Below are 26,192 nucleotides of genomic sequence, written 5' to 3'. Positions count from 1 at the left end.
GAGTAAATTTTATTGAATGATGAAAAACTAATGGCATTACAGTTAGTTTCAGCTCTGCTAGAATGCTAGTTTTCTAATTTATGTAGCAGAAAGTGCAACAAATCAATTTTTCAGACTGTTAAACAAACTAGTAATTGTTAATTTCTCTTCAAAAACTGCATAGCTGAGCAGTTGTGCAACAAATATATAAATTTCTGCAAAACCCTGAAGAAAGATTTGATGGTTTTTTTGCTTTGAATCTGGTAGCAGAGGAGATCACCTGCACTGGTCAGATTCCGAGTGCTTTTTCCCTTTTTTACCACTCTGTAAGAAAGAATTAAAACAAATGTTTAGTTAATATACTAGACATGACACTTTATAGCTGCAGTTATTTTATATATTAAAGTAGTATAAATTAACAAGGAAAAACCTCAGGAGTTAAGTTGCATACTTTTGTTAAATTATACAACTATTATGGGATGCAAACGCATCTGAACATGAAATGTTATATAAATTAAACAGTGAAGGCATTTATAGGATACATAACTGAGATGTTAACATCTAGGGATAAAACCACACTCGTTTATTGCTTTTTTTGGTTGGTTTTTGTTTGTTTCTTTGTTTTTAATCCACAGGTTTTGGCTACTTTTTTTTTTTTTGAAAGGCATCCTTATGTTTCAAAGCAGTATTCCATAGAAAAGTGGACCTCATGTTATCAAAGACAACGACACAAAAAGTAGTGATGTAAGAAGGGTTGTCCTGGTCAGCCTGCAAGATTACAGGAGAGAATAATAAACACAGAAACAACAATCCCTGCAAGGCAGATGAGACAGTTTTCCTAAAACAACACACACACACACAAAAACCCAGTTAAAAGTAAAAACCCAACCAGCCAAACAAAAAACCCCAGGGTGATGAATTAACCAAGAAATACAGTTAAGATGTGAAAAGATAAAAGCATATTAGACTGGGGAAGGCAGTGAAAAAGAGCAACAGAATAGGTGATTTTGCAGTAATTCCTAAGCATATAACAAAGACTTTTTTTTTTTTTACTGTTATTCTTTTAATCTTGTTTATTACAATTAACCAGAAGATAAATTTATCTTATTCAAAAATTTCTGTTTACAGAGAAGAATACTTAACACTAGTAAAGGCATGAATGGGAGGGGAAAACAAACAGAAAGACTGAAATTGTAAGTCAGAATAGTGATGTGAATGACTGAATTTGACCAGAGATTTACTTTAGTTTCAATTAGTGGTATGAGTGCTCAGCTTGTCTGTAAGGGACTGAATATTTGTCAACTGCTGCAAGACAATTTCAAGAAGGAACTTGCTCACTTGCACTAAAGTGACAAGGGGGAAAAACACAAAAAGACAAGGTTATGTACAGAATCCTATGTAATACTAGCCAAAGAATTTGATGTAATCAGAAAAGATTTGTTGCTTCTGAAAGAGTAATTACGGCTTAATGAGCCAGTTCTCCACTAAATTGTAGTATTCCAACACAATGTGTTGCAACTTGAAATAGGAGAGCTTGCCAAAGACCACACGGCTACCTTAGAAGTTTCCATTATATGCTACAGGCTCTCCTTGTAATCTATGCAAAAGGTCACAGGCCAACCAACCAACCTACCAAAACCAACCAAAAAACCCCAAAATGTGTCAAGTCAAGCACAAGTATAAATCCTTATTTGCAGATACCGTCACTCTTCAGAAAAAGTCAGAATGTTAAGCAGCATACTATTTATGCAAAAGCTAACTGAAATTTCACCAACATGAGTTGCATTAGCAGCCAAGTTGAACAAAACAGCATATGCACAGTCAGCAAGACACTGATCTTATCACTCATTTTGACACAACTTGTTGTGAATCTCCTACAAAGATTTGACTAGAGACAGAACTAAGATACAGAACCAAAGAAAGAATGTGGCAAAAAAAGCCATGAAGTCTACAGTTAGTCCAGTTACACACAGTTAGACAGTGAAACCAACTTGGTGCTTGAAGTATGTTTATTGATTACCACACTTCAAGAAGTTTTAGAGTACAAAACAGGTGGTAGACTTCAACTTGCCAAAACTGTGCTTTAGTTTTGCTACTGGTTTTTTTCCTACAATATGAACTGCTAATTGTCTTTTTAACTGGAAAAATTAGAGCTAATAGGTCAGTTCAGAGCACGTTACTTCATGACAGTCTCAGCTACATCAAGAACAGGTAAACTTACAAACAAACAGAGAAAATAACTACCTGATATTTTGTTAATTCTGCCTGCAGTAGTTTCACTTTGGATCTTTCTTGCTCTAATGCAGCATGAAGTACAGTTACCTAAAAACATATAGAATATGAATGTATAAAATATCATTAATGTCTGTGAGTTTATCAAGTCAATGTTGTTCTCCATTACTATTGTGTTGGACAAACAGGTAATACATGCTGAGTTCAAAAGTGACTACCACTATCATTCTGCATGAACTGAAAGTACAAGTAAAATATTCTTTAATGACTTTTATTTCCCAAGCAACGTTTACTGCTTTACCTGTATAATGATACAGAAAAGCTGTAAAGTTAGAAACTCTTCTGACTTTTGGACTCTGCATTAGTTTATTCCACAAAACACTCCACTGATGTAGTATTATGCAACACAGATAAGCTTATTATATCACCCTCAAAAAAAATAGTACTGTGTTATATGTAAGACGTTTGGACAAGTCAGGGGCTTAGAACTAACAGTCACTGTGGACCAAAAACTAAGCATACAAGTCTTGCATGCTCTCTACTACAGTGACTTGCCAACTGACATGTCTTAAGTAATTTGTAGCTCACTTGTGTTTGTAAACTTGACACTAGGAAAAAAAACAAACCAAAACAAACCAACCACAAAACACACCACCCAGGAAAGAAGCATCTTCTGAAGCACCTTTCTGAGCTTCCTACCTTGGGTTACCAGAGAATGATATTCCTAAGGTGCTGTTCAGGGCAAAATCATGTCAGGCATGCTGAGGTCTGCTGTCTTTCCAGAAACAGTTCTAAGTGAGTCATACCGGAGACTTACATAATACATGTCCTCTGACACACACAGTGCAGGGCTAAGGATGGAATGTAACATTTTTTTGCTTCAAACAAGTTTTTGTTTCAGCTTCCTTCCTCCCCCGCCTCTATCACTGCCTTAAATAAATAGCATCTTTGAAACACCCATGAAATTTTACATTTAGAAGTCCTTCCTTACCTGTACAGTTAATTCATTTTTGATAACTTGAGATTCATCAACCTGTAGGAGTATTTCTGCTTTGTCTTTCACTACAGAGACAGAAAGATAGAGCATGAGGGTCCTTCTAGATTTACAGGTCTTCATCTGCAATAGCACTGTGACATCGCTTTATTTCACTATTTTGTTACCTCTAAATAATGCAGTCTTCACTAAAAGAACAGTAGATATTGTAAATCAAAACCAACCATTAGCTACCAGTGCCATTAGTAGCAGCGTGAAAAGTTCTGGAGATTAAACCCCTACCTTGCACTACTTAGCCCACACTTAACCCTGTAAGCAACATGGATTTTAGAGATACCCGTTGTGAACAAAGTCTATCAGAAAACTGAATATTGGCAATGGATCAAGATTTTGGGATCCTAAGTTTCACATATGAGCTCAGTCATAGCTATGGAAACTTCTATTTACTCAAATATGGAGATGCTTAAACTATTTAGCTAGTGTCTGTGAAATATCTGTGGATAACTTAAAATTCTCAATACGAAGTAATGAAGTTTTTTTCAAGGCTCAATTCTGCCATGAACTTTCTTCTCCCCAAAATACAGAATACTCAGTCTGTAGAAAAACACAAAATTTCTCATGTATGTTACTATTCCTCAAACAAAGAAAAAACCTTCAGAACTTCACCTCTTTCCTCTCAAGATGAAAATATTTCATCTTGGTTCAGACACTGACCTGAAGTAATAAAGTTCCAAGTTAAAATTTGCAATGATCAATCACATTATGAACATTTGAAATAGCTTAAACATAGTTTTTTGTAAACATACTTTGAAGAAAAAAAAATTGAGCTCTTTTAGCTGAAAATTTAGCCCAGAGAAGACAACTACGTTCAAGAGCTAAATTAAGAAATTGAAAAGCAAAGGCAATTTTGTAACAAAATTAGTGTGGCTAGCATCATAGACTCAAACAAATTCATCAAGCAAGATTAAGAATATTAAAGGACAACTGTGCATAACAAGTATAAAGATACTAGAATATTTACATATATATGAGTGTATATATATAAAAATTTTTTTCCCCAAACTTTGACAACAAACTGAATCATAAAAACTCTGAATAGTGTTATAACAGAAGAAGATTATCACACAGCTGCATGTATAATCCTGTGGTTTAGCTATCCCTATCATTTATCATTGTGTGGCAAAAGACTTGCTTAGGTGTCGAATGATGTTTCCAACAGTTCAAAGCACTGTTTGCAAAGATGGAAGAACTGGACAGTTTCCTCAAGTGTGTCTAAACAGATATTATGATGAGATCAGTCCAGAATAGATAGCTGTCACTAGCAAAAGAAAGTCTAACTCGAAGAATCATTGTACCTAAAACATAACTGAACAATTTATATTTCAAAGAATGATCTCAACGTGCAACTGATTATTTCATTATATAACAACAGAAATGCAGTACTGTGTGGTCCACCAAATTCTGTAGTTCACTGGAGTCACTGCAAATTAATAGCTTCTTAGTTCTTTATAGCTGTCACTGAGTCAAGTTATTTTTAAAATGCTGCTTTGAAAGTTCCTTCCATGTTTTAAAAAGAACATTTAAGTTTCCTGCTAAAACTCTTACTTACTTTCACCTTCTTGCATCATCTTCAGAAGCTGTGCATTTCTTGCTTTCACTTCTTTATACTTTGCCTGTATTAAAGAGATTGAATTAGTACATGTATACCCTACTAAAAAAAAAGTATTCTATAAACTAAGCATGACTTAGAGTTTGAAGTGGTGACTTCTGCAGAGAATCTAATCATAGAATCATTTAGGTTGGAAAAGACCTCTAAGATCTTCTATGTCTTAATTGAACCACAGCAGAATACACAACAGAAGTGGATTAATAACAGAGTCGAGAAAAAAAGGCAAGCACAAGGCTTAGAGCAAGTTAAAATAAGAAAGTTATGTCAGTGCATTGATAGTGCAGGAACCACCATTCAGGTCTGCCTGAAGTATATAGGCCTGTTGCATCAAGGGCTTTGTGGTTTCTCTCCTGAAAAATTACAACAATTATAATGCACTTGCTAGATACCGAGAGACTATAAATAGTTTGCCATCTTACTTGGCAAGTAGGACAAGACCCCACTGCTCTACAGATTACTTTATTCAGCAGTTATTGTTATTACATTACAGTTTCTTTCCTTTTCAACTCTTTACAGTTTACTACTCAAGAACCTATTTTTGCTGGTTTTTCCAGTCTCTCTGATATCACCACACTTTCTTCATAAGTCAGTCTTTTCCTTAATTGGCCACCAATGTCAGTTCTAGCCATGTATCTTAGCTGTAAACTTATTTTTCCTGTCACAAGTCTCTTCATACAGTTTGCTTTTGTAGGCTCTTGAAAAAAAGTTTAATTTCAGACATACTTTTTTTGTAATAAGAAGCTACTGTCTTCCACTTCGAGTATCACACCAGTCCTTGAGGATAATTAACTTACATTTAAGCCAGACTTTTCATGGCAATCTAGAACTCTACTAAGGTCTCTGGACAAGTTCATAAAATTAAACAGCTGTATCATCATCTATCACCTCACCAGTATCCTTATGCATCGTGTTTGTTCTGTCAAATGCCATCAAGTGCTGATACTGGTAAATATGAGTGGTTTTATACTTTAAAATTTCACCTATGGATTCCAACTTTAGTACACAGTGAAAACAGCTGTTAACAAAGTTCATGTCTTCATTGTTACAAGTAGTCCTTTGAAGCATCAGAAAACTCCTGATCTGTCGACCTGCTCTGCCTACCTTAAGCAATGAATAAAAATAGTAATAAAATAATTTAAAATAATTCTATGCTGCTTTACTGTATTTTGTTACAATGCTAGTTCCTCATCGAAATTTTGCCCTTTTTGCTCTAGATACTATCCGGACAATGCTAACATGGACTGAAAACAGGGAGACAAGAGACATTTCCCCTAGCTACTCCAGTATATAGCAATACCATATAATTATTAACAAGCAAATCTTTTTTCCCTAGTGTGTTTTAGCATATGGCGAATCTGATTTCCAATTTTGCTTGTATGTAACAGGAAAAGCTATAACAAAATACAGGAAACCATTCTTGTTACACTGCAGCTTTAAAGGAACTTCTCTTAGACCTGACAACATATTCATTGATTTCTTCAACCACTTCAAATATTGGACTGGATCTACAAAAAATCCCAGCAATATGTAGTTCTTAAATGCAAGAAAAGCTGCATTTTTGCTGAAAAGTTTAAATAATAAATAGGTTGGAAAAGACCCAAGAAAGTCCAACTTCCTGCTCCAAGCAGAGCTAACTTCCAAGGCAACTCAGATTGCTCAAGATCTTGCCTAGTCTTAGATTACATCTTTATTTTTTTGACCATGAAAATAGCAATACTAGGAAACAGGTTGTGACTGATATGCCAGATATGAAGTTTATTTCTGGATGCTTTGTCTTGATTCTTTTGATTTTTAGATGCTTAACTTACCAAGAAAGACCGCTTCATGTGGTACTGAAGGAATAATTTCCTCTCTAAATATGTAATCTGTGGCCAGTCTAAAGCATTTCTACAGATTGGTCACATTTTAAAAACACTTTGTTTCAAATGTATAAAAATGTTAAATTTTGTCTCCTATTTGAAGTTATTATCAGCTACATACCTCCCACTCAGTTATTATATTTTTCAGTTGCTCAATTTCTGCATCTTTCTTTTCAAGCTCGAGCTTTAGTCGTTCTATTTTTCCATCTTTCAGAACACTCTCCTATAAGCAAGAAAACATCACTTCTTAAGAATTTAGACATGTGAATTCAATTCTTGGGAAAGGCAACTTATTTGTTTGTTAGACAAAATAATTTTTGATCAAAACTAAAGAGGTATATGTGAATAGATACCAAAAGGATAAGAAACGCAGTAATAAATATTGGCATTTTCTGTGGAGCAAAAATTATTTCAATCACAAGTGTTTCATGTTAAAAAAATTAAGTCATTTAAATACCTCTTCAGATAGATAAAAATATTACAGTGTTGTGGTTTTTTTAATTCTTTAAGATTATCATGCTTTTGATTTGTGCTTTCTTCTACTCAGGGGCTCCCTTCTGATGATTGAATAAGCTTCACTAGGCAAACTTCTTCACTTCAGAATGATGGGTGTTTTACATGCCTTGTTGTGTTCATGAGATGTGCAGTTATCTGTTTCACTGTGATCAGTGAGCTGGACTCTTCTTTTCTCTCTTTCAAGTATTCTGTGAACATCGTCTTCCAGCCTGTTGAAAAATCCTCCATCATGCAACGAAGACTGGGAAGAGTTCAGTTCCTGTCAAAAATAAGTACTATAACATATCTTCCTTTACATAAGTTAATATTAAGCTAGAAATCAACATGTTTAAAAAATGGCTTAAGTCATAGAAAATGATTACATCTAGCTATTGTTTTATGTTGTACATCCTGAGAATACTCCAACTTCCACCTAGAGAATATGATACCAACTGAAGAGCCTAGAAATTAATTAAGTTAATATTTAGCTAATGATGAGATTACACAAAAGCATGAAGTTGGAATTTAATAGTTTTGCACTATGACTACACTAATTCATGTTTTATTTCACTGTTAACTGTTCTTCCCTCTAAGAGTTTTAATATTTGTGGACTGCACCACACCACAGTAGCATCACAGTACTTTCTTATCTAATTTGCTTCTTTTTGTACTACAATTTCTATTTTTAACATGCTTTTAAATCTGCAAGTTGCATCAAAGATTATCTGAAAACTAAAGAAGCAAGAGGTAGTTCTAAGAAAGCCAATACTAAGTTCTCAAGATACAAGAACTGCAGACATATATCTATTAAATCTGCATGTGTAAAAATTTTCCAAATGGAAATCAGTCAGTTTCAGAATGTGTAATTGATTGTTGCTACAGAAAGTGCCAAAATAATTACCTTCTAAATGTAAGGGGTTTTTTTTATTAAACTAGTCTGAATAAGACTTACCTCATGTTTTTTAGCAAGGTTATCTGAAAAGAATAGAAAAAATGACATCAATAAGTTACTCAAATCTTGTACAGCTGGCTATTGAAACAAGACATTTTGAAAAGTGGGGGAAAAAACCCATCTATTGGAGTTCTTCAACATTAACTCTCCTCTCAAAGTCACAATAAAAAAAGTCATTACTAAAGCATTAGAAGCCAAGATTATAAGCTATGTATTACATCAATTCCTGTATTTGCATCTTCTCCCAGATCTTTCAGACTTTTTAATCAAAAGCAGCATCCCATATTTGTTTGCTTCAGTTAAAGTGGAAGGCAATGTCTTTGGTATAGACCCTTACAGAATTTGTTGGTTTGTTTCTTTTTAAGTCTCTTTAGGCTTTTATAGCACGTATCTCACTGTATACCTGAATGCCTTCCATGCCTTCCAGATGGCTGTGCTTTCAATCTTCTTCCTCTATTCAGATTATTTGGAAATAATGTGCTTAATAAATATTGTAGATTTAGATAAAAACATCCTTAAAAGAAAAACCTTAGACAAAAATTACGTTCTTCCTTTTCTAGCATCTACCTTGATTTCTTCACTAGAATTCAGAACCTCTGCTCTATAGACACAGGTGAAGGAATTTTAAACATATAAATAATGCATATAACGAGTATATGTGTTATTTAAGTATTTACTCATCTTAATAAAAGCCAGTATCATGAAGAAAGGCAAACAATGACTTGCTATTACCCAGGAAAGAGAGAAACTCAGTTGCCTGAGGAGTGCAAACCTAGTAAAACAAAAAACCCACTTAGATTTTAAAAAAAGTCACATCAAGAGTGTTTGAGTCCAGCACCCACCCCAGGGATACTACATGAAATTATGTTTTCCTTAACCTCTTTTTTTTTCCCTGCTAATCTAACTAGCCTGTTATTATATAATGAACACTTAGCTTTTAGACTCGGTAGGACACACTAACTGCAACTCATTTAGTGTTTGTTTAAACACAGTATTAATGAACAGAGACAGAAGGGCATCTTGCTGTTAGCACACACACTATGAAAATTCCAAGCAGAACAGCTCATATGGTATGATAAGGCATACCTATATTACTGTCTGACTGAAAGTCTTTCAGAGACACAGTGAGAGGTTTGTCTTTTCCTTGCTGGTTCTTTTTCTCTTTCTTATTCACAGACTTTGACTGAGGTGAAGTATTTTCAACGTTTTCATATTCCTAGAAGAATAAAGTCCCACTGGTATAATTTTCTTCAATACCCAAATATTTTTTCCTGAAGCTTTATAAAGGAAGAAAAATAGTGATCATGTACTAAAGGAGATTTTAGCCTGAACAGTAATTTGCAGGCTTCAGATTGGTTTAAAGAGTGCAAGACATCAGCAATTAAGCATCGATTCTGTTCTCTGAAGTAGAGCATTGCTCTTCACTAAACAGCAAATGAACTATCAGCCTAATACTTCCTCAATCACCTACATCAAAGTTTATCCAGAAACACATAAAATGAGAATATACAGTCAAATGCAGGAAGGCAGCGTGCTACACAGTACAGGTTAGTACTTTCTTTAAAAAACAGAGGTCTACTGTACCTTCTTTTTATTCTCAAAATATGCTTACTCATTCCATAGAAGTCAGAGAGCTATTAGTGTGTAGCAATGCTCTACCAGTTGACCTTACTCCTAGTGAAATCAGACAGCCTGGTACATGACAGCCATTTGAATTGGAGTCCCACCTCCCCACACATCTACATTAACATTCTTAGCAAATTATCAATGTCCCAGTTGTTAAAAATAATTTTAAATACTAATTAATTAAATACTTTAATTAAGATTAAAAATAATCTTAAATGTTAAATAGCCTTATGAAAAAAATTATCTAGAAAGCAAAGATGGAAATGGAGTGCTTTTCTTTCCATAGAAACAAGATTTGTTCAGCATACTCATGTACTGTACATTTTGAATATACAGCATATATTTTAAATTATTCAGAGGTAGTTCTCAAAAAGTCTACAAACAATGATATGCCACTATACCTGAAGATTGTCTTCACTTTGAAAAAGAACTTTTAGTATGTAAGTTAAAAATTTTTCCTTGGTTTTCAAGAACTATTGTACTCTCCCCTCCAAAAAACTGAAGTATTGTACAGAGATATCTGCACAAAAGTCCATGTGCAATTTTTATTTCTTTATGATGCATAATTATATTTAAATTTACGTGTTTTCATAACGTTTCATTGGCTCCTGATTTATTGCAAATAAGAAGCAACTTCCTGTTAGAAACAAAAATTTCATCTAAACATACTTTTTCAGAACAATTCTTCAGTGTTCCATAAGAACCACTCAGAAAACAGCATCCTGACCAGCTAAGAAAATGTATACAGCTTATTAGAACTAGAACATATACGCTCAAAATGTATACGCTAGAAAAGATGTTAGCAAAAATGCAAATGATTCAACCATAACTAACACTTTAAGACTTTTGATTCTCTTACTCTTCAAGTGCGCTGGATTTTTTCTGAGGAAGGTCAGGATCTCTTGTTGTACTCGTAAAAAATTTCAGCGCATTTATATGCCAGAAAATTGAAAAAGTAAAACTAATTTTCCACCTTCACAGGCCAATTAAAAAAAAACCAAACCACCCAATACTATTACATACGGTTTCTTTCAAATCCAGTATTTCTCTGAACTCTTATGCATCTGAACAGTGTAAGCAAACAATTTACATGAAGAAAATGGTACTTTTAGGAGGTTTTTTGCTTTATTTTTAAAATTCAAGCCTCAAACTTGTACAGCTTTCACGTTAGGATGAATCCTGCAAATACCTTTTTGTGCTCTTCGTATTCCAGTTTGCTTAGCAGCAATGCTTTTTCAAGATCAGCTTCAAACATCTCAGATGTCAGCTGAAGAAACAAAATTAACATATTTCATGTGACTAGGTTGTTAAAAAAAAAAAGGCAGAAAAAACCACTAAGACCACGCTAAAATTTCAGTTTGAATACACATATCACTACAATTGCCAAAAAGCTGTTTCACTGATGTGGCGTTATTAACAGTTAATATACCTTTTTGTACCATAAGTAATAAAATATCTTGCTTCAGGAAACTTTGTGATGGATGTAAGCACACAGTAAGTTGTGCATGTCTTCATATAATACAGTTACCATCTTGATGATTTGTTTACATGAGATTTCTTTAAAATAATTTCTACGTTGAGTCTGAAGCATGAAAACTAGAGGATGTTAAAGGATGAAAATGGTCATTGCAGACCACTAGAAAGTCCAAGCGCTCATCCATTGCACAGAAAAGATTAGGTTAAGCACACTTTATTTTCTTCTTAAAAGGAGAGCAGAAGTAAGAAAACCTGAATTATTTCAAGATGTTTTCTCTTCCATTTCTGAGAAAAGGAAGTATGTAGGTCTTCTTGGGAGATGCAAAGAAAATTTGAAGCTTTCTAGGTGTGAGCTATTAAGAAAAAACCTAGGAACAACACAACAGGAATGAAGGATGGGATATCTCTTTTTTTTTGTGTTATAGAAAAATAGGAAAGTGCGGGGAAGTCCAGCTCCTGCTGCATAGAAGGTTGAAGGACTGAATTGAGAAGACCAGTACCAGCAACAGTTCAATGGAGCCAAAATAAGAGATTCACTGAGAGGATATAGATGCTATAGTCAAGGTAGTAGATAATCTAAATGTATAAACAGCTAATAACCTATGTCACTGTTTACAGCAAAGTTAACCATGATTAAGTTGTTCTGTTGTACAGCTAAATACAGTAAGCTGTACCTGCTCATCTCTTTGTCTCCACTCCTGCCAATTTTCTTCCTGAGAGTCCTTCTGCATTGCAGTGTGCAGTTTTTGTTCATGCTGAGATATACAGCTTCCATGTGAGGATTTCTGAGGAATCTTTTTAAAAGCAAGGTTTCTGAGCTGAAAAACAGTTATTTTTAACATTAATCAAAATGTTGACAAGTATACAGAAACAGTCTTAATGGACTAACAAAGGCATTCAGACACGTGCAAATTGACATGCATGTGCTTTACCTTACTCTGTAGTTTGGGATACATTTTTGTTTAATCATTTATGGTACACACCATAATGGAAAATTACGGAAAACTGTGGATCAGAAACACCACAGTCACATAACTTAAACCAATGCAAAAGTAAATATATTTTGCCAGCTGGAAATACTTTCAACAAATCTGAAGAGATAACTGCGTCCAACAGGTTTCATGCTGAATCAGGTATTACGGTGTGCTCACACCTGACCCAAATTAAATATAATGCCAAAGAAAAAGTGGTATGCACAGATTTGGCATTGGCAACAGAGGAATTAGAGGTTCAGGTAGAAAAAGAACAACTTAGACAGTCCTTACAGTTTGTCAACAGTCTAAAGTTGGTCACATTTTAAGAATCTGCAATAAGAATTATTTTTAATCGCTACACCATATGGATACAACCATGCCATCTTAAAAATACCTTACATAATTATGAAATTTGATAGTGAACAAATAACCTGCAAATTTGGCAGCTCAAGACATTCACTGCTCAAGCTTAAACATTAACCGACACTCCGGTCCTTACTTGGCGTGAAAATAAAGGCACCAATACAATCTACTAACAATTTAGAGACACGGATTTCCTTAACATAAAGGCTCCTGGAAGGGAGAAGGAAGCTATGATCAGATGAAAGATGAAACAAAGAGAAACAAAGTACAATAACAGTGTTCTCCTTAATGTGTTTATTGAGTGTCATGACTCCTTCTTAAAATGGCAGCTCACCTTAGCTTAAAGTTACTGAAAATCAGGCAATAATGCAGATACTTCAAAATTGTTTTCCTTCCCCTCCAAACAGGACCTTGCGATACCGCCTCTTGCTTTGCTACCCTCTCTCTTGCTGCCTGCACCAGCACTACAACCCCTGCTTCCTTCTTCAGATTACACTGCTGGCAAGAAGACGGGTGCAGACCGTTCTGATTTATAATTTCAGTGGCATGTAGCCATAGCCATAGACATGCTAGGGTGAAGAAAATGAGTCAGACCTTACTTGCCTCTCTGCCATCACAAGAATAAGTATCATTTCCATGCAAATGAATTTCTGTAGATATATGTAATGCATATGCATACACACAATTATTTTGATGGCGTTAAAAGTTTTGATAGTGTTAAGGCAGGCATAAAGAAACATCAGGATATGCTTATTGAAAACTTAATCTTCAATATAAAAAGAACAGCATCAAAGCTGAAAAAAACCACTTTACTTAGTATTACTGCAACTACTAAATTTTGAAAGATTTTAAGTTTAATAGATACTAAAAGAAAAAAGATGAGTTTGAGGGTTTTGTTTGTTTTATGTATTAAAGTTGGTAAGAGATGTGTACAGTTTCAGGCAGAAAGATTATCTCAGATCGGTTCTCAGACACAGCAATCTAGGATTCCAGTTCCCAGAATCTTGGAACAATTCTTTCAGTCTCACATCTTAATTTCCACTTCATCTGAGGTTTAAGAATCCCAATGTCAGAAAATCACCACTGTTCTTCAGTCCACGCCTCAATTCACAGGGGAAAAAAAAAAAAAGGGCTTTGGATTTAATAGATTAAGGGGCCAGAGTGATGGATAAATCTGAAAATTACAATTTAGAAAACCAGATTTTAAAGCTTTTCAGACAGAGTAGATAGGTCTAACTATCTCCTAAAAAGAAAAAAAAAAACCTTGAAAGCACCTTTGAATTTTAACATGCTGGCTGTCCAAGCAGGCAACTAGAACTGACTACCTACAAACCTCTGAAAACAAGTTGTTTCCTATCAATCACTTTTTAGAAAGGTCATGCTCTTCATCAGAAATTAATTATTCAAGTGGTGCTGTCAAAAAAATAAAGCCTAGCAAATTATTCTCATTAAAAATTTTCAACTTGTATAGTAGGGAGTAGCCTACTTTTATATAAAGCATTATTAATAAAGCAAAGAAAAAAACATGCAGTCTCTGTGACTAAGTAGCATTTGTTTCATAAAAAACCAAAACAATTACTTGTCAGGGACAGCAAAAATTATTTATCAGAGAACAGCCTTACTCACTACTGAAAATATAATCCCTTTACCTCATTGGCCTCACTCTGCTGCTGTTCCTTCTTTTTTCTCCTTTTCCTTCTTTTTTTCTCATTCATAGATGATCTTCCCCCTGAAGCCTGAGATTTACTGGCACCTCGGCCACTTCTTCCTTTTCCAGGCTCTGAATCAGTATCACTTTCGACTTGTAGTAAAGCAAAACGAGATGCAGTGGTAGGAACTGAACTGATTACAGTAGATGCCATTGCCACATCTGAAATTCTATTGAGCTGGCTTCTTTTTAGTTATTAGGTTTCCTAGGAAAGTAGCACAGAAGTAAGAATGAAAACAGTGGTTGACCAAACAATCAATAATTCATATCTGTTAGCTGCAGGATTAGTATTAAAAAAACCCCCAAAACTCAGTATTATTTCTTTACATTTTTACTAAGTTGTATTATCTTAAGTATTCGAACAAGAACTACAAAAGGAAAGAATAATCTATAAAACAACAGTTAGTTTAGGTCAATACATTTGTTCCTGAGAGATTATGTTTGATGGAAAAAACAAGCAAAAGGCTCTGAAATAAGTTGGCCTTCATGATGGGGGGCGGGGAGAGAGTGGAGAAGATACAGGAATAGTGTAGTGCTCCAAAACTGTTTCAGATGCCATCCCTCGAGCCTGACAAACATATGGTTTGATAAAGAAAGCAAGTAGGTATTATGCGTATGCAGGCTCCAGTTTTGGGTAAGCAGCCTTATTTCTTATTTTACAAGTAGTACCATTTTGTTCCCAAGCCACTGGAGATTCAGCAAGCAGTCTTCTCCACAGGAAGGCGAGCCCAGCATTGTGGCTGGTACTGTTCTCAAACATTAGGCTCACCTGTTCTTACAGCACAACACAGACGGTGTGTTGTGGGGAGGCAGAACTGGGAAACATACTTAGGCCTTCCATTGCCCCCTGTAGCTGTAACCAATGTGTATATCCCCAAATCATTTATCTAGTGTAAAAGTTATTTTTTTGGCATAAGAATATTTGGCTAATTGCAATTTTTCCATGCAAAGTTTAGTGAATTAGGAGAAGATTGAAAGTGATGTTATTTCATCAGTGATTATAAATTTCATAGAAAACATCTTGCTATGTTGATGTACTATGAGGTGTAGTGAAATACATACTTTTTGAAAGTGCTGTTTGAAAGGAATCCTTACAGTTTGGCAGCTGTGAACACAAGAAGTTGAATGTCTGCTTAGATGGTCTACAAATGGGTTGCTTGTTCACTACCATTACAGAAGAACATGAGAATCTACAGAAATCTCAAGAGATTGTTTTTATTGCTAAATTCCAGACTTTCTCAAGGACAAACCCGTATAGGTGCTGTAAAGATGCTCAGACATATCAACACGAAACAATGCTATGTTACCAATGCTATGGTAAATAGTCACCATTGTGACCACTACACAAAAGAATTATTAAAAAGGAGCATTACATTTTATGTCTCAGAGGTGAAAGAATGAGCAAGTAAGCTAACAGGAAGACAAAGGTTACAGTGAACAGCATTCTTTTCATACAAAGGTTACCCTACTTTATTTCTCTCAAAAAAGGAAAATTAAGCTGATTGTATGAAGCTGATTGTATCCTAAGAATAAAACAAATGACATCAAATTGTGAATCTACCCAATGCTCATGTTCAGACTCTCTGATCAGACCACAACCACAGATCTAAAAAACCCCCATCAGTCACATCTAGAACACCATAAGTAATTAGTACTTGTTAATTCTCTTTAAATTACTAAATAACCAGTAAGTTTGGATTTTCCTAGGTTTGTGTGTATGTTTTTAAATGCATTTTAATGCTCAATAACTATAGTTATCCTGCTTGGGAGCTTAGTTACAGCAGAGAGATGTTGTGCTCTTACTACTTGAACATGCAATAAGTTGAAATAAGTTGAAACTCGGAGCAAAGATTAAAGATACATCTTCACAGAAAAACAGCACCAAAGATGAGTGCTCAGTCATGCTATAACATGAACTTACAATACTGGACAGTGCTCTTGGCATTACACCAGACTACAACAGTCTTAACACTGGAAGTTTGTAAACTCCCTACTGTATTTGGCTTAGAAGAAATGAGTGCATGACAGGATGGCTCTAGTCAGTCAAAAGCTTGGCATTTCTATTCTCTATCTGCTTACTGTGATATAGTTGGGTTTTCATATAACTAGATAAACAGCACAATACAGTCTTTATTAAGTTATCAGCTGCTAATGGTACCAAATACTTCTTTTTGCCCATACAATTTGAAAACATTTCATATTTTCAAGCTGCAGTGATAGCAGCTAGATCCTTTGGAAATTAAGAGACAATATTGTCAAGATACAATTATTACTCACTCTAGAACAAGAGATAAAGATGAAAAGAGGCTGGACTCAGCCATAGCAGCTGAAGCTCTACATCACTATGAAATACGGCTGCAAACTCCTCTCTCCCTTTTCAACAAATACAACAAAAATACAACAGGTATACTTTTGCTGTCTGACTGTTGTTGGCGTGCAATTAAGTACTCAGCTGACAAGCATATTCAGCAAGTACTACCACGGAATTCTGCTGTTATAATTCACTGAAATATTTCAGTAATAACATGAAACTAAATTATGGAAGTTTATTCCTGAATTACATTTGTTTCCACAAAACAGAAAAAATGGATAGTAATAAGCTGGTAGAGGAAAGTGCAAATACATGAAATTATAGATTATTTTTCAGGTAAGTCCAGAAGAGCTGCTAACTTTGCTGAGTTAGTAAGACATTTCAATACAGCTATTCATATTACAGCAGGATCTAATCATCCCACTTCTGCAACACTGAAAATGGATCCAGTGATTCACTGAGGCCTACCACCATGACATACTTCACATTTTAATACCACACCTACAATTCTGACAGCCAAATTTTACCAAGTACCTAGTATTTCAGTTCCAAGATTTTACTTTCCCTCCCCACAGGAAACCAATGGGCTGATCTCAAAAGCTTTCAGCTAAGCATAGATGTTTGCCACCCCTTTTACAAGATTTTTTTTTTCCCCTTTAACAGAGAATTATAATTTGTGGTGTTCTTTGTTATTATAGATATGAACAGTCTTATAAAATTAAAGCATTGACATTCTTGAGCTTGAGGCTATGCTCAAAGAGGCTTTTTGATCACACACAAAAACCGTTCAAATACCACAGAGTGTTTTGTAATGCCACAGATCAAACTAGGATCTGAAAAATCTTTTCAACCTTTACAGTGGTTTCAAGTGTTTGGCAGTCTGAAAAATGTTATGTATTCATAACAGGCAGTTGGCCAAAGCCTATCTAAATGCAAGACAATTCCTTTCCTTATGATATGGAGTACAGCGAAAATCTCCAAGAGGAGTAAAAGGAAGCAAAGTGTGCTTGTGGCATCTACACAGCTCATTAATACCTCAGGTGAGACCGCAAGTTAAAAAAGGCCAATAAACAAACATCAGTACTTGGAGCTGTTTCCACGTGTGTCACGCGTTAGCACTAGTCATACGCTTCTGAGAAGACTTTCTCTAATGTACCAAGAAAGTTATTAACCCTCCATTTTTACATTAATGAGAAGATCACTGATAATGGATTTCAAAGTTGCAACATCACTATGGCATCGATACACAGGTGGCACCAATAAATGATCCTGTTTCAAAACTTTCTGCTTTGCATATCACTAGCAGACTACTAGTTCAACTGTCTCTGCAGTCTGTTTCAAACTATAAAGTTTGTGAGAAAAGTTCCTACAACCAAAATGATACATTATTCAGACTGATATATCAACAACATAAGATTAACATGATACAGCATATAATTTCAAGGCAACATAAAAGCATTTGTTATGGCTAGCAAGTAGTCATTTTTTTTGGTGCTCTACTCATTCCTAGGCCATACTCTTCTATAAATCATGTCAGCCTACATGAACAGATTATTTTGGAATTTGATACTAAATCAATAGATTATACCAAGTTAGTGCCATTTATGAAACATGTAATGTATTACTTTAGCATGTCTGATACAGTGATTTGTAAGCATGAAGTGCTTACTCTACCTCAAGTTCTTGGTAAACAAGGAGACATATTTAGAAAGTTAAATTGTGACATGACTGAAAAGAAAAGGTATCTTAACTTCAGTTCCCTGAAGTGTACCAAGTATATTCAGAAACATAAGATCCATCAATGCCCTCAAGAGCTTCAGTCTTGTTTTAGACATGATGTAACAAAGATTGCAGTAATAAAAGTAACACACTCATCTGGGGTTACCATGACTTGAAATCCCTTTTGTATCAGTTACTTACATTTACCCACATGTTGCAGGTGAAATAGCTTTTAAAATACTTAAGTTTTAAAAGCTCTACTGTAAACTGTCCAATACGCATACTAAGAAGAGTTCAGCACACATCCACAAGCTTATTTTGTTTCAGCATCAGCAGCTTCCTGGCCTGTGTGCAGCTTTGCACATGTGCATGAGTTACCATTTAACTGGCAAGTGTGCAAGCACCTCTAAGAAGTGAGCAGTACATCACAATTTAGGAACCTCTAGTCTGATGCTAGTAGCACACCTTTAAGCATCTGTGAAATAACCACATCGTTTTAAATGTGGGGCTTTACTATTTCAAGGAAAACATGCTGAAGAGCCCCAAAATATAACCCATTTCCTATTTAACCGCTTTCATCATCAAATAAACTGCTAATAAAGATGCAGATTTCAGAAAACTTTGAAAATAGGGTATTGTCATGCCAAAGCTTCCTCCCACATACAATCGACTTGTTTCTACCACTAAAATACATATTCATGATAAGCTACAATCAATATACTTTCTTAGCAAACACCTGAAGTATCGACTGACTTCAGTACTTGCTTGTAAAACTGAAATAACACTAAAATACACAACATGCATTTGTAAATGAAGGAACATGTCCGTTCCCTGCTGGCACTGATCAACCTTCGCACCTTCTGCGCATTACATATTGATCTTTGCCTGTTTATACATTTACCACAGCAAGCTCAATCTACTTTTCCTTATCAGTGCATTTACAGGAAGTTTTGCACAGGAGGTCCTCCCTGTTGGACAAGCTCTCTCCATTTAAATTGCTTTTGGTTTATGCCATCTGATCAAAAGTTACAAAGCTGCCTTAAACTGCTCTAAATCCTTAAAATTACTTAAGTCACCAGCTTGTCAATGTGCTTCACAAGTAACTTTACAGCCAAAAAAAACCCCAAAACCAAAAATCCACAACTGGTTCAGAAATCTACTTGAGAGTTGCAGCACTGGCATCCATGGCAGGTAAAAGGCCCTGCACAGTTTCAAGGGGGAATATGGTGAATTTACTGCTGTGCTTTACAAAAATTAATGGTTTTGAGGAAGAACGGTTTAAAAAACATTTTTTAAACTCAGGATTAAAGTGTAAAAGCAACCAGGCAAGTCTGACTGTAGCTTGAGCGTGGAATGCCGACTGACAATGTAACCTCCCTTGCTTTTCTTCCTGTGATTCCCACCCCCTCTCCTCCCCCCCCCCCCCCAAAAAAAAGTTAGAGGAAAATAGTTAAGTTTTAAAGCTAGGAACTTTTATCTAACAAACTTTGAAACTTCACGCTCAATTTACTGTGCGTGACTAATGCAACAAAAAATACTAGCATTCTTAGATACCAATACGTATTAGTAACCTTAAATAACCAAATAACCAGTGATCAGTAAATACTATATCCCAATGACGTTTTGGCTTCTCGTTACGATCAGGATTTTCGCTGTAGCTGGATTTTTTTAATTAACGCACCTCTCTTCAAAGCACACAACCAGGAGCAGCGAGCCCTTTTTGTGCCACGGAAAACAACAGACGGGTAGACTCAAGTTTTGGGAGAGGCGCCTGTACTCCCGATATTCCCGAGTCAGGCAGACACGGACACGCCCCCCCCCCCCCCCCCCCCCCGCATTTTCGAGCAGAGAGTGTTTGCCCGTGTTACACGCGGGGACGCGGAGCCCGACACGTTCACCGCATACAGGAGGCTGGAGAGAACGGCGGCTCCGTGCAGGCGCGTAAAAGCAAAGGCAGCGTACGAGAAGCGGCGAGGAAGTTAACTCGGGACAGCCCAGCGGCAGCGGCACCGGCACCGAGCCTCCCCGCCGCTCAGAGCTGCCGGGGCGGTTAACCCCCCCCCCCCCCAGGGCTGCGGCCCCGCTGGCCGCGGGCAGCCGCGCGCCCCGGCCGCTCCCGGCCAACCGCCCCGCGGCCGACACCTGCCGCCCCGCTGCCCGCCCTGGGCCGGGGTCGCCGCTCTCCCCCCGGGGCCCAGGCGGAAGGAGCCGCTAGGAGGCACGGCCCCCAGCCCCCGGTGGAGGCCCTCTTGCCCCGCCGCTACAGGCCCGCGGCCGCCCGCTTCCCACGACGGGCAGGGCAGGGCGGCGCGGAGCCCCGACGGCCGCGGAAGGGGCAGCAGGTGGGAGCGGGGGGCAGTGGCGGGGAACGGGCGGGCGCCGCCCGCGGGACACTCACTCCGGTCGCGGCGGCAGGGGCAGGAGAGCGGCCGCGTCGCCGCCCCGGGGCGGGGGGGTTATAACGGGCCGCGGGGGCGGGGCGGGGCGGGCGCAGTAGCCGTAGCCGCAGCCGCAGCCGTACCGCGCGCGCCGCTGGCCGGCGGGTTTGTTTACGTCCCTCGCCCGCTGGTTGGCTGGGCGCGGGGCGCCCGGGGCGCGCGCTGCGCTCCTGGCGCTGCGTCACAGCGGCGTTACGACTGCAGCCCAGCTGCCGCCGGCCGGTACGGGCTCCTGCCGGGATCAAAATAACTACAGGGCGCGGGGCGGCCGCGCGGCCGGGGGGCGGGCCGCCTCCCCTCAGCCCCCGGGCGGCCGGCGCTGCCCGGCATGCACCGCGGGAGCGCCGCCGCCGGCCCCGGCGCCGTGTCGGAGGTGGAGGCGAGCGGGGACGGGCCGTCCGCCGCGGGGGACGCCGAGGTTTCGCGGTTTGAGTTGTAGTTTCCTACGTTTTCTCTTGCTTGTTTTGCATCCATAAAGAACAGGTTTTTCATGTGTGGAAACTTCAAAAGAAGAGGAATTCGTGTTCATCGATAGAGTAGTATGAGGTGTACGATAATGCACAGTATTATCTTGAGAAGAAATGCCTTCAACAATTCCTTCACTTAATATGGAGATGTAGAAAATAAGTACGCATTTGAAACTGCATTTACTTGCTTCTGTTTATTGACTAGAAACATTAAGTGAATGATATATACACTAATATTAAACTTAACATTAGTTAAGGCTCAGTACTTCCATGACAGTAAAAACAACCCAGCCCAATCCAAAAACAAGAAAGACCCCAATCCTTATCTCACAATTCAGCTGAACAATAGGTAATAATTAGGTATAATTGTGAAAGATACAATCATTTGACATGTTAAGTAGTTCATCTATCTGATTAGAATGAAATATTTTGCAGACTACTCAGAAAATTTTAAAATGTGCCACAAGACAATAGGTCCATTTATCATGCTGTAATAGCATCCTCATAATGTGGACAGATTTGAACTGCGCTAGCAGTGTGGAAAAATGCAGTTCTTTTACACCTATAGCCACACATGCTATATACAAGACCTTGCCTAGACAACAGCAGAAAGCAAAAATTCCTTTCCTAAGTACATCTAATAATTAAGACAACATTTTCAAACATGACTGGCTGAAGTCCACCACTAAAATAAAACTAACCTTACTTTCAGTACTGCCACTTTTTATGTAGGAGAGAGTTACAGTTAGAAGTGTTAATCTCATTTAATCGCGGACATTCTGGTCTCTGCCTTCGTGTTTGTGCAGCTGTTAGGCATATGCTTCTCAGTGACCACTGTCCTCTTACGGAAGAGATTTGCTTTTCATCCTGAATGCACTACCAACAACAGTATAGCAGTTAACCGAAGGATATGTGTAGTCCTTGATCTGAAGCAGATACAGAATTCAGAAGAATAATTTGTCTGTGGAAGGACATGACTAATTAGTACAAATAATATATTGGTCCATCTGGCTTACCTAGAGGATACTGAATTTGGTCCTCTGGTTTTTTCCATTTTAGTACTACAGAAATAAATATCACACTTTGAGTTGCCAAGTGCAGTTCTTTAAATGCCCAACAAACAAAAACAGAAAGTGAAATAAGCAATTCTCTTAATTTCATAGATAAGCCGTAAAGAAGAAAAAAAGAAAAGTAAGTACTTTTTTATGTTCCTTTTCAGGAACAAATTTATCTTTAGGTACCCATTTTGATCGCAAACATGGCTCGTATAAAATGTTTTTAGATAAAAAGCGTACAGGAGCCAGTCATTATCAATACTAGGTGACAGTCTGGCAACTAAATTTTATAGCTATATATCCAAATAAATTAAATAGTTTGTTACTGTTTCTGACCCACGGAAGTGAAGTACAGGATTGTTCTAGGAAACCTAAGTTGCACAAGTGCAGTGCACTTCACAGTGCAATTTTTGAAAAACATATTTTTTGAAGTTACTGCAAAAAAACCAAACCAATGTAAGTAATTTCTTCAATGTTAAAAGGCCTTCAATGAAAGTTCTTAGATACTGTGTTAATTAAAATCAATCTCAGATGCACTGAAACTGTGTGAGCATAACACCTAACAACTTGATAGTGAGCAATAAGAACTAAAGAACACTTACTCATTTATCCATGGTTGATACTTAACAAGACCATGAACAAAGAAATCAAATACAGTTGCTTCAGTAGCAACAGCTATTAAAAATGCAATGAAGAGTAACTATGTCTTAGTGACACTAGACTTTTTGTCCATTTCGATGGAATCTGGAGCAATAAAACTGACACCACCTCCAAGGCTTGACCGTCTCAAAGATAATTCAGAGGGAGGAATATGACGTAGCTCTCGGCGAGATAGTTTTACTGGAGTTACTCCTTGAAACTGTGTTACGGTCTCTCTTCTCTGGATGACAGAAGGTAGCTGAGGATGAGATTTTGAAGGCTGAGCTTCATCTGTTCCTGTTTTGTCATCACTAGTGCTTGACAAACATTCTTTGTTGCACCCAAATTCTGAAACATCATCTCTAAGCTTGTATGAATTCTGCTGTGCTCTGAAAATACTTGTTCTGTCTGTTTCTTGTATTTTCCCTGGTCGACTGTTTGTTTCAGGGTTAAGTGTCAACCTGAGTTCTTCAGAAGCAATTTCTGCTTCATCTTGACTGGATGCCTTGTCACCAGCACTGTTATCTAAAATGAAATTTATCAGGAGATAAATAGCTAAAAGTTAAAACTCTTCTGAGTGTCTGCCATCAAGAAATACTAGTTAGTCAATACAGTTTTACAGCATCAGTAATTTGTAGTGTGAACATGGTAAAAAATTATCAGCACCTCAGATTTTGTCCTTTCTGTTAAAAAGTTTGTCATCTACAAAAACATCAGAGGTATTAGCTGTTACTTTCCTCTGACAAGGTGCTGGTAATACAAGCCTCACCATTCTAACTTGTAATGTATCCTAGTAGGCAGTCTTAAAACAACTGAACCATGACAGTCAAATATGAAATTATTCATATATTTAAAAACAGTCAGCAATTACACTAGCACAACACACAAAACACATTCTGCAAATTTAACTGTAATGTACACACAGGGCTTTTATTATTTTTAAAGCTCAGCAACAAATTATAAAGTGTTTTTATTACATTGTATTGCAGCATGCCTCAAAATGTTGAGTCATTAGTACTCAACTAAATAGAGTATTTCTTATAAAACTTACAAACATATGTATTTGAAAAGTTGGAAATTCACAGGGATCTTCTCCCTTCTTCTCCTTGCTACAATTTGGCTAGGATGGGTGTTTCCCCACACGGATACATGCCCTAAACTACATGCTTCTTTGCATACTAGACACAGAATAGTCTTTCCCACACTTATTTATAATCCAGCCTCTAGAATATTCATGTTCACAGTTCGACAGTGTACTTCATAGTAATGAATGTATTGGCTCATTATCCTGCCTAGAGGGCAAGGGCTGAGCCTTAATTCAGTCTGGGAGCAGCAGGTATGTGGTGAGCATCTATGTGTTAGGAAGGCATGGCACTGCCTGAGTGGAAAGAAACAGAAGCATCCGTTGGGAGGAAGAACCAGTCATGCTGAGCCTTAAGAAGAAACACAGGGCCAAAAAGACTGTATTGTGCCCATGAGGTATTGGTGGTGGCATCAAGAGGTGTGAGACAACCAAAACAGTGACAGAAATTGAACCTTCTTTTCTCCTCCACCTGAATAGGTCTATTGTAGGTTTGGATTCTGGCAAGCAGGACATGGAACAATTAAAAACTTATAGTAGCAGTTGGTTGTTGGTTGGTTTGTTTGTTTGTTTTTTTTTCCCCTGTGTCCAAGCACAGAATGACATTAGAAAACTCTTTTTTTTTTTTCCCTACAAGTGTACAAATCCTCTCTTTTAGCCTTAGCAAGTAAGTAACTAAAGTAAGTTAGTAACTGAAAGTCTGGAGTTCTTCACTGACAATCTCCCAGTAAGCAACTTTTATGAAATCAAGTACTGGGAGCAACCTCTCTAAAAGCATGGCGTATGACAAACCTGTTAGTTACAACGTCATTCAGACCCTTTCAGATAGTAAAATTCCTTTTTCTTAACCACAACAGTTTGAGGCTGTAGATGCTGAAATTATGTTAGAATCCAGAGAAAAAAGCAGAATTTAAACCACTGGTATACCACTGCTACAGCTACAAACCAATGTTGTCTCTCCTTTGAAACTGGGGGAGAGGTGTAATGTATTCCTTGAGAACAGTTAGTTCAGTAAAAATATGATTTTTATGTCTATCTGATATACTTCTGTGTGTGCACCACCCTTCAAATGGTCTATTGACAACTGCATAAATATTTTAAGATAATATACTTACATTTAGTGGATGCCAATAGTTGATGGGATGACTCTCCAAAGAGGCCCTTCAATTTCTTCTTCAGCTCTCTGCTGGTTTTCTTATAGAAAAATAAGTCTTTTTCCAGTTGCTGGACTTTTACTTCATACCCTTTCAAGGTTTCTGCAATACCTTCACTATCTTGTTCTAGGACAAGTAAAACCAGTTTAAGAACCAAGTATCTCTGCCAAAAATCAAGATGCCCAACTAGACAGAATATGTCTTGTATCTTGCTGACACTTTGCTTGCAATGTATACATTTTAACTAGTATGACACAGGATCAAAAAGGCCATGCCAACCCCGCTTGTCAGTTTTAATATGAGTATTTAGAAGATCAAGATCAGCAGGACCGGTATCTTTCAACTTTCCAATATCAACAAATTCAATATGAAAATACAACAATTCTGATACTGCTTTAAAAAAACATTCAATTTTCTGTTCATACAGACACCATGTGTCTGTTCCTTTGCATCCTACACAACATCAGAATTAGTAACAGCCAAAACATATCTCTGAACCTTATTGTCCTTTTTCAGTTGGAATATAGTATTTCTCAGTAGTGACTGAAGGTAATACTGTACAATCCCCCCCAAGAAGCAAATACCTTTGAAATGATGCAGTATTAACTGTAGTTTTTTCTCATGTTCTTTGTGTTGTAGGGTCAGCTGCCTGTCACACTGCAACTTGACGTGTTCAAGTGCAGATTCTAATTCACGTATTATGTTTTCCTGGTCTATGACCTTAATTTCCTGTTCTTCAATCTGCAGTTGTAATTTATGTTCAGACTCACGTAGGCCAACAATCTAAGAAAGAAATACACTTATTATGATTTATCAAACCATTTTAATAAAAGCTTTTACCCTTCTGCTTAATAGATTAAAGCATACAAAAGCAATGGTCTCTACAAGCCATAAGCTTATACTGGAAACAGATTTGCCCGCTCCTACAAGTTCACACTTTAGAAATGAGCTCTGTACATTTTGATCACATGGACTAGTGGATTTTTTTAACACCTTGTGCA

General features: G+C 37.2%; 2 protein-coding genes across 3 annotated transcripts in view; both read right to left on the bottom strand.

Moving 5' to 3' along the window:
* Positions 1-20,808, bottom strand: GKAP1 (G kinase anchoring protein 1). 2 transcript variants are annotated; one of them, XM_050912955.1, is made up of 12 exons: positions 20,756-20,808; positions 14,269-14,532; positions 11,957-12,100; positions 10,996-11,073; positions 9,267-9,396; positions 8,181-8,203; positions 7,356-7,508; positions 6,855-6,956; positions 4,815-4,878; positions 3,203-3,273; positions 2,224-2,301; positions 1-303 (listed from the first exon to the last, which is right to left on the bottom strand). In XM_050912955.1, exons 2-12 carry the CDS (start codon positions 14,479-14,481, stop codon positions 256-258), a joined length of 1,104 nt encoding a protein of 367 aa, XP_050768912.1. In that variant the 5' UTR covers positions 14,482-14,532; positions 20,756-20,808; the 3' UTR covers positions 1-255. The 2 variants fall into 2 exon arrangements, with proteins under 2 accessions (XP_050768912.1, XP_050768913.1); XM_050912956.1 differs by lacking the exon at positions 20,756-20,808 and adding an exon at positions 15,390-15,432.
* Positions 20,809-22,408: 1,600 nt separating this feature from the next.
* KIF27 (kinesin family member 27) overlaps positions 22,409-26,192 on the bottom strand; it is a 29,242-nt gene continuing 25,458 nt past the window's right edge. The window contains exons 16-18 of the mRNA XM_050912948.1: positions 25,776-25,974; positions 25,153-25,317; positions 22,409-23,481 (exon numbers count right to left, since the gene is read on the bottom strand). Of these exons, the coding sequence (XP_050768905.1) occupies positions 23,018-23,481; positions 25,153-25,317; positions 25,776-25,974 (828 nt within the window). The 3' untranslated portion in view covers positions 22,409-23,017. The remainder of the gene's footprint in view (positions 23,482-25,152; positions 25,318-25,775; positions 25,975-26,192) is intronic.

This window comes from Gymnogyps californianus, chromosome Z (genome assembly GCF_018139145.2).
Source record: "Gymnogyps californianus isolate 813 chromosome Z, ASM1813914v2, whole genome shotgun sequence".
NCBI lineage: Eukaryota > Metazoa > Chordata > Aves > Accipitriformes > Cathartidae > Gymnogyps > Gymnogyps californianus.
Note: the sequence above shows the minus strand (reverse complement) of the source record. Positions and strands in the feature narration are given on the sequence as shown.